Raw genomic sequence first — 9,166 nt, forward strand, 5'->3', positions numbered from 1 at the left:
TCGTAACTATAACGTCGTAGCCTCAGTAGTCTAGCGGATTAGCACACCGCCTTACTTTCGATGGTCGAGGGTTAGGATTCTCGCACGGTACAAACATTTGTATTCATGAGTACGATTGTTTGTATTGGTCTTGGAAAAAAATATATCTATGTATTTCAGTATTTCCAGTGTCCATAACACAAGCTCTACTTAGCTTGCGACTAGATGGCACTGAATTGTCCTGAGATATTATTATACCAAGTGAAATATGAACATGTCAAGTGTTGCGTTTAGTACAACATCAACAGTTGCGAATGACTCTGACAAACCCATCGTTGATATCAATCGGGACGGAGATTCTTTCCTCGATATTATGTGACGCAGACGAAGCTGGACGGGTCAGTTAGTAACTAATATGCTAGAGGAGGGAAAGGGGAGTTAGTGATGTGGCCTTACAACTACAATGTCAGGTTGATGTCCACGTGGTTCCCTTGAAACCATCGTGATAGACTCCTGGTGAACTTATCACGATGGCCTAACTGACCTGACCTCATTATCATCTTATCATCTTCCACTGGTGCTCCACCGGGGTAAACCATTAGCACAGGCGGCACTATTTCATTATTATTTCATTATTTACTACTACAACTATTATAATATACCAAAACCGTAATTGCAAAATCAAATACCAAAAAGCCGTAGTACACAAACATTACAAGGAATTAAAAGTTTATAATAAATAGCAATGATTATTTATTATTCTCTAAAGCATTTTCTAGTTAGACAGTTATACTATATAAAAATATTTATACAGCATCTAACATGTTTTACATTTAACTGATAAAATTTGTAATAAATAAACAGGACCCTGCTATTTATACGTGTACATAATATGAAAGTTTTAGTTATAATAAATTTGAAACTATTCATAAAATTGCGCATAGGAATCGGAACATCCAGGGTTCCAAGTAAACATGGTTGATAAACATTAATATTACAATGATAATTTATTTATGAAATAAAAAAAAATTGTGATATATTTTAGTAGCATTAAGAAACAGATTTATTTGATGTTGTTAATGCGTGTCCTTAGACCAGTGGTTTTTAATTGATGGTCAGTGGATTATATATTTATGAGTCTATGAGTGGCTGAAATAATCCACGAGACTATTTTTTAAACGGGATAAAACACGTGGGGTAATAAAGTTAAAATGGCCACTAACTCCTACACAAAATCTAGTTTTTCTGCAGGAGTGTTGGTGGTGGTTGGTTGCTGGCCCATAGTGGTATTGACAATCGCTGAAATGTTAAAAACCACTAGTTTAGACTAAATGCATAAAAACGGACTTTGTAACGACCTTTGTGTTTGTATATGGAAGTTTTTAATGGTATCTTATTAACTACTATTCTATATAGTTACTTACAAGAGTACTGTTTCTATAATTATCTATTTTTACTCTAATGTTTACATATCACACACCTAGTACAATACTAATTTAATATTGCTATTTTTGTAGACTCTATAGTTAAAACTGCAGAGTGGATTTTCAAAAGATTGTAAGTTATAAGTTAATCTAGTATTACACTATGTGTGCGATATATTTAAAAAAATTGTAATCATTTTTTTAAAGATACGGCTATCACATTATTTTATATTATCCATCATAAATGGACTGAAAGCATAAAATAAAATAAAGCTCATATTGGCGTATACAGGACTACTCTTACGTAAGTCAAATTATTTTTGATGAATGGCTACCTCTTGCAATGAAAATATACAAGTTATAATTTTATAAAAAAAAATTGGTCTAGGGTTAAATAAAATTAGGCTAACAGTGACCAAAATTATTCAAATCGATATTATGTAGTCTCCGAAGTTTAACGCAGTGACAGTGACACATGGACGGACACACCGAATTTTAGCTTTTGGGTTTGGAACCCTAATTACGATCATATCTTGTTCCATTATTGTGAATGGTGTCACCTCACCACATATCATTCATGACAAATATAAGGGTTACTAAAAATATAAATAATTTAGATTACATTATTTTATGACTGAAATAATCTTGAATTCTATTAGTACACTGAAATTACCTAATTATTTACAGATTGTAGTTGTTAATCACATTATTTTCCAAAAGCACCAAGTTATCAAGCAGTTTGGTAATTATTTAACATTTAATTATAGCAATTTGAAGAATTAATATACCTAATTATAAAGTACAATTGACATAGAAATTATATACCTATTAACTCCAAAGTAAACCATTAGGAGCCTAGAACAATAATAAAAAAAACTACAAGTACCTATACCTGGTTGGTTCTGTTTTTATGCAAGATAGTGTTTTCACAGCAATCCCTTTGCCCTATACTTTGTTATATTAAGTATATTATATATATACTATATATATTAAGATATAAATTAATAAAATAATATAGGATAACTTATTAGGAGTCAGTTAAAGGATAAAAACATAAATAAATAAATCACGTATTCTTTAAAAAAATATAAATAATAACGAATTTAGTAAACATCTTTACTTGTTGTTTATGATGTCGGAATTTTAGTACCCTTTGAGCATTTCCAAACCTATGTCATATACATTTAGTTTTTTCTAGAACTTAAAAATCAAATTAATGTCAATATTCAATATACACTCAAAAAATAATGGGTAACCTCAAAAATGATTCCTAAACATTCCTGGCATTGGCATGTTGAAAGCTCCTGTTGGGTATGGTACACTTGGAGCTCCCTGTGGAGTACCATAACTAGGATATGGTATGTATGGTTTTGATAAACCATTTCCATAAGAGCTTTGATTACCCGTTCTCAAAAGTTCACTCATTTTCTCTGCTTTAAACTTCCTCAGGTGCATATTTTTTCGAATGGGTTCAAATTGTTCGAGAAATTTGTCTACTTCAATTTTCCCTGACAAAAAATCTTGTGCCATTTTCTCAGAATCCTCTTCCGATTCTGCTGCTGAAGTTTGTAACACAGCTAGTGTTGCATCTGGTGATATTCCAGCTGATTTGGTTTCTGTAATATAAACAATAATCACTACCATTTAGTATTGCAAGAATGAACAAATAAAAATTGCGACACTGAGACTATGGAGAACATACTAACTGGAAATGCAATGAAGGTAAAGGCCCACTTGATAATTATTAACTGTGTTTATTTTTATACATATATGTATACAGGAACAGGGTGGGTGCAACTTGCAAATATGGATAAATGGAAGAGAAAAACATATAATGCCAAGCCCAAATAAATGGGATAAGAAGCAGATGATGATGATGATGTATAACATTCTGGAGGATAAGGATGTAAAACTTCTTAGCCTGTAATAATTTCACTATCTTATCTCATCATCCTTCCACTGAAACAGATTGGTAGCTGAAATAGGTGAAACTGAGGTACCACACAAGCAATTTTGTACACTCTACTTTGGTAATATGAAGGTGAATATAGTGGAAGAGAAAAAATATCATGAAGATTATAAATTAACTTACTGTAGTTATCGAGAAGTTCTTGTATGCGGGAACAAAGTTGTTCGCCCACCTCTGATTTCTGCTGTACATCAGACTTTAGCTGTTCAAGTTCTGGTTCTTTGCTCAAATTAAACTCAGCCAAAGACCTATTGCTAGCTATGATCATCTCCTTCTCTGTGTCCCAATCTTTCACCTAAAATTAGACCATTTCAAGTATAAAGAACATTTGGAAAATTGTATTGTTATATATCTCACTTATCTACAACTAGTACATGAACTATGACCAGATTTTTTCTGTGTGTGTCAATACGTAATGGAGAGTACACTCCAGCAGCAGGATCTCACATCGTATTACACGGTTAATGCAACTTGTTCTAGCAATGTATTGAATTATCATCAAGAACAATAGTCAGCACAGATAAATATTTGATATCTATTTATGTTTTTATTAAAATTTGTGTTATAGGCAATATTATAATTTGTTTTGTACACAAAGGATAGTTAAGTCTTTAGAAATCAACTGAATGTACCTGCTTTACATCTTTGAGAACTGCATCGAATTTGGTATCGTCGTTGAGCATTTCCTTGAGTTCATCTGAATTCAAATGAGTCAGTAACCCCATGGCTGAAGGATAATCAGGTTGGATCATTTTAATGGTAAGTAATTACGTAATAAATAAAATATTCGAATGATTTCTTTTATTAGATTTTTGAGAAAATCATTACAACTGAACAAAACAAATTAGCGATGAATCAGAATAATACCTGTTTATGTTTAAATTTGTTTGACTGACAAATTGATGTGATTGACAAGTAATACTAAAATATGGCATAACTAAAAATGTATTCATTTTGTCTATATGCCATGTTCATATCTTTTTTAACATATTTCACTAAAGTTAAAATCGTAAAACACATTCTGGATACCATTTAATTTTCTTTATCATTTAAAAAATCTTAATCGTTACTTAGACAGTGATCTTTTTAGAACTTATTTGAGTGGACATTCCAGTTACGTAATATCCAGGAAAAATATTGTTGAGAATGTCAATCCATCATTCAATCTATCAATTCTGAAATATGACATTTTTATGACAAAAAATGATAACAAATAAAATCTAAAATTCTAATTAGTAAACTCAAAGAAAATTTTAATTTTGTTATTTAAATCATAAATTAAATATGTAACTATCTTGTATTTCATATTCTCATCTTAATATTGACTATCATTAATTATTTTAATGCACCAATGATCCAAACTAGAACGTATTACTAAAATAATAATTTATTTTGATTGAGAAATGTTACACAGCTCACCATACGATATAGAGTATTTCTATAGTTATTATTTGAAGTTCGTGGCAGAAGCGCTATTGTATTTCAGAAACTTTGCATTATATATAAGTTTATGGATAGTGGGTTATTTATTTGTGTGTTGTGTAGTATATCGTCGATATGCCAGACGTTTACCGACACGTACACGGGGCTCATTGAGAGCAAAGAGGGTTCTAATAGTAGTTGCACATCCAGATGACGAATGCATGTTCTTTGGCCCCACAATTTTCAGGTTATGTGAACAGGGTGCTGATGTTTACTTACTATGTTTATCTAATGGTATATACGATTAAATAATTTTGTTATAATTTATATATTGTGTGAATTTTATGTAGATCTCACATGCATTAAAATTCTTAACAAAATAGTAATTGCAACTTGTGTAGTTATCTATTTATTGCAGTTCTGATGTATTTTTGCAAGTATCAAATTTATTTATAGATTTTTTTATATAACTGGAATGGCAGGCAAACAAGCTGATGGTCCATTTTTTATTAAATGGCAAGCATCACCATCATTATATACATGTAAGCACCATAGACATAACTTTGTAATGTGCTACTACCAGTTACTGCCATGTGATGCCATTTTGCAAGTATAAAATGTTATGTCTTCATATCTGTAATCATCTACATAAAATATATAAACAGTTTTTTCTATTACATTATAACCCATTCTTTAAGTTTACATTGGTTCTAATTGTGTCATACTTTTAGGTAATTATGAGGGTAAGGGCAATATAAGAAGATTAGAATTATGGAGTGCATGTGAAGAGCTTGGACTGCCAGATAGAAATATTTGTCTAATTAATGACACTAGACTACAGGATAACCCGAAAGTCCAATGGCCTGTACCTGTTATAGCTAAATTGATTCAGCATGAGTTGGAGAAACTTGATGTAGATACTCTAGTCACATTTGATAGAGGTGGGGTGTCATCTCATGCAAACCATTCAGCTGTTTTCTATGCTATCGCATATATGTTTGTTGAAAAACTTATGCCCAAAAGTGAGTGATAAATATAAATTACATTATATAAATATAAATAATGTTTTAATTATTATAATTTTAATTTGTTTAAATATGATGTTCATTATTCTTTTTTTTATTATATTTTTATTATAACTCTACTATTTTGACTTAACTTTTTGAGTAGTCATATTATTTCTCTCAATTTGGATTAATGAAAGTCAATTTATAACTTTGATAATAACTGTGTAATATTGTATTGTGTTATAGCTTGTGTTAACTGCTGTATTAAACTATTTTAATCTACTAAGTAGAATTCCAAAATAACTGTTAGTATTTATAATTGCAATGATTATTATATTTCAGAATGTACAGTCTACACATTAGACTCTGTGAATATACTAAGAAAGTACCTGGGATTCTTTGATTTACCACTTAGCTTTGTATTGTCTTCCAAAAGGTAATTTTACATAGATTTTCTTTTTAGGAAATTTGAATCAATATAAGAAAATAAGTTATATGCATGTATGTATATAAAATTTCCTAAAAAGAAAATCTTATTTATTATTTTTATTTATCTTATTGAATTTACTATCCTAAATTACTTGCCTATGTTGTAGATACTTCCTTCGATGGACAGAGAGCCGCCGCGTGATACGCGCCATGAAACGGCACAAGTCTCAGATGGTGTGGTTCAGATATCTATATGTTGCTTTCTCTCGTTACATGATAATTAATACATTAAGAAGAATCAGCCTTGCCGACATTGAGCTTGAACTGGAAGTTGATGATTAAACACAAACTCTGTAAACTCACAGACACAGCTGCTGTTTTAGCTTTTTATTTGAAATAGATAGATGAATGAATAATAGATGGCAATTATTATGAAGAAATAACATTCATTACATAAAGTAGTTTAACAGTATGGAGAGGGCCAAACTGTAATATTCTACAAATACTAATTAGTTCAATATTATTTTGTACAAAATACAACTTCACAATTAATTATGATTTATATTTTGACATTATTTTAATAGTTTTAAGTAAGTTCTTATGTGCCATGTGACAAATTAAATGTAACAGATTTCAAACGAGTGCTATCCTAGTGGATCGTAATCTTAATAATTAAATTTGGCACAAGCTAAGGTATTTTCATTCTTCTATAATTATAATAAGTGTTTCTCAAATATGTATTCCAATGGGATCATTCTGCATGTGGGAAGAGGTAATTACACAAATGAATATAACAATTATATAAATTTCTGTTATTTTAAATGTGCAATAAAGGCATTATTACAAAAATATATCATAGGATAACTTTAGCGGAATAGCGATTGTTAAATGTAATACTTATTTACTGTTTTTGTTATAACATTACTTCATAGAACAAATATGTAAACAATACGGCCCTGTACTATACTTTAATTTGAATTACCATCTCACAAAATCATTCCTTATTGTTAATTCATTGCTCCATAGTCTATTCGTTATTTTCTAGAGGTATAATACAACCATCAGAGTTAGGAATAGTGATAGTCATGCCTGTGGATTATTTATTGCACAAATAATATCGATTTGTGAAAATTCGATTTTATTACATTATAGATTTGTAAAGAGTATAAAATGTTAATAGATTAGATATATGTATGACTGTGTACTGTATTATTACAGTATTACTAATCTAAAGTGGGCATGTGTATGTCGTGGCCATATCTTTATTATTATTATGTCTACATTTGTCTGCTGTTATGCATTAAATGATCAGTTTCAATCAGGATGATTGACTTCATCAAATGCACATATTTTACGATATGCTCGACTATTTTGTGATTTGCGTTATGGTCATGACATACAAATCTACGTAAATAGGCATCATATTGTCAAATGTTCAAATTTGAGTACCCAATAGTGAGAATATTTGTACAATTTATGTAGATATATTGTGAACAGATATTGTTGATTTAATTAATATAATAAATTTTGATCGTTATTTGAACAGTCAGTCAAGTAGAATAGGTAAACGTTAACGTGTGTATTATGCAATTTTGCACATAAAATTATTTATAAGAAAGTAATTAGAGTGAGAGTAAGAAATCGACCGCGTCTGTAGCTGTCTGTTTATATTTGCAGCTGTTTTGAAAACTGAATTATATTAAAGCACTGAAATTTTTGTCTGAAACAGAACCGATAACACTAAAATTTTTTACTGAAACAGAGCCGATAACACTAAATGGTATATTATATTGGAATATAATTTAAGATTCCATTCCCGGCTAGTCTTGGTCTATGTCCAGTCAGATAGGCCCAGTCAGGCTGGTTGCAACCTTGCTAACTTTTTTTAGTTAGCGTATTTATGTTCTAAGATAGTGCTGATTATATAAATTTAAGTAATTTCCGGTTTCGACGAAAGAAGTCTGGTTGTTTTTACTCAAATTTACTAAATCTGGCAACGGAGGTCCATAAATACGTTAAAATATTCTACTTACCCGTCGTTCTCGCTAATAATCACTGATTGCAGTAGTATTTATTGTGATGACTATTTTCTTTTACGTTTTAAATGTAATTCATAATCTATAAACCTTGTGACTGCTTATGGGAACCAAAAATGATGAATATAAACCATTCATCATTTTACATACAATACAAAATAATTATGTATTTCCTATTTAATGTGTTTGCACTACTACCTATTAAGAAAGATTAAATTGTACTCGGTTCCATAAAAGTAATCTAAATGTGCTAAGTGCCATCGCAAATGAAATGATTTTGCATTTTAAATGGGATATAAATTCGTAACTGTTTTTTTTTTAATAAGATCAAGATTAGATTTGTTTGTGTCCGGTGGAAAGGATGAAAGAAGTAATTTCTTGTTTGACCTTTGTAATGTTATAAATTTGTTGTCCATCGCTCCACCACTATACGTTAAAATGTATCACTATAAGTTATGTAATATGCAAATAGCTAATAAGATTCCATAGTTTTAGAAGCTAGTCGTTTTTATTAATATAATAATAATTATTAGTAATAATATATAATAAAAAGACGGCGCAATATATTGTAATTTCCTATTCAATCCTATTCTGTGATATATTGTTACGCTTCCACGCCCCATCATAATGTTGATGTACGAGTAGCTTATAAATTGGCCCTAACTTTGTTCCAATATATTTTAGATTTTATTTTTTTTTTACAGCTGACATAATAGGTATTCATTTTAAAAATGAAAAATGCCATTTTTAATCAAATAAACGACCAACTTAATTTACGTTCTTTTTTCTATTCTACTTATGTATGTAATAAAAAAAGTTACATTCTATGCAGACGATGTCGCGGGTAACAGTTAATTATAAATACAAACGAAACAAACTGAAACAGATTAAATTAATTTT

General features: G+C 30.0%; 2 protein-coding genes across 2 annotated transcripts; one reads left to right on the forward strand and one right to left on the reverse strand.

Annotated features, from left to right (window-relative positions):
• Nucleotides 1–853: 853 nt before the first annotated feature.
• LOC131847523 (vacuolar protein sorting-associated protein 37B) lies at nt 854–4,256 on the reverse strand. The gene is made up of 3 exons (XM_059197105.1): nt 4,005–4,256; nt 3,496–3,667; nt 854–3,019 (listed from the first exon to the last, which is right to left on the reverse strand). The coding sequence occupies exons 1-3, from the start codon at nt 4,122–4,124 to the stop codon at nt 2,661–2,663; spliced, it is 651 nt and encodes a 216-aa protein (XP_059053088.1). The 5' UTR covers nt 4,125–4,256; the 3' UTR covers nt 854–2,660.
• Nucleotides 4,257–4,606: 350 nt separating this feature from the next.
• On the forward strand, nt 4,607–9,155 carry LOC131847492 (N-acetylglucosaminyl-phosphatidylinositol de-N-acetylase). The gene is made up of 4 exons (XM_059197078.1): nt 4,607–5,088; nt 5,526–5,816; nt 6,144–6,237; nt 6,398–9,155. Exons 1-4 carry the CDS (start codon nt 4,776–4,778, stop codon nt 6,570–6,572), a joined length of 873 nt encoding a protein of 290 aa, XP_059053061.1. The 5' UTR covers nt 4,607–4,775; the 3' UTR covers nt 6,573–9,155.
• Nucleotides 9,156–9,166: the final 11 nt, after the last annotated feature.

The sequence above is a fragment of the Achroia grisella genome, unplaced genomic scaffold (assembly GCF_030625045.1).
Source record: "Achroia grisella isolate CSIRO2021 unplaced genomic scaffold, CSIRO_AGI_Agris_v1 utg109, whole genome shotgun sequence".
Lineage (NCBI taxonomy): Eukaryota > Metazoa > Arthropoda > Insecta > Lepidoptera > Pyralidae > Achroia > Achroia grisella.

Bases quoted from the DNA above. Each gene is read 5' to 3' on its own strand.
- LOC131847523 (XM_059197105.1), bottom strand. From the start codon at position 4,124: ATGATCCAACCTGATTATCCTTCAGCCATGGGGTTACTGACTCATTTG. The intron at 3,668-4,004 runs GTACATTCAGTT...GTCTAATTTTAG, and splicing joins TTCTCAAAGATGTAAAGCAG to GTGAAAGATTGGGACACAGA. The intron at 3,020-3,495 runs GTAAGTTAATTT...TTTATATTACAG, and splicing joins AGAACTTCTCGATAACTACA to AAACCAAATCAGCTGGAATA.
- LOC131847492 (XM_059197078.1), top strand. From the start codon at position 4,776: ATGTTACACAGCTCACCATACGATATAGAGTATTTCTATAGTTATTAT. The intron at 5,089-5,525 runs GTATATACGATT...TCATACTTTTAG, and splicing joins CTTACTATGTTTATCTAATG to GTAATTATGAGGGTAAGGGC. The intron at 5,817-6,143 runs GTGAGTGATAAA...ATTATATTTCAG, and splicing joins TGAAAAACTTATGCCCAAAA to AATGTACAGTCTACACATTA.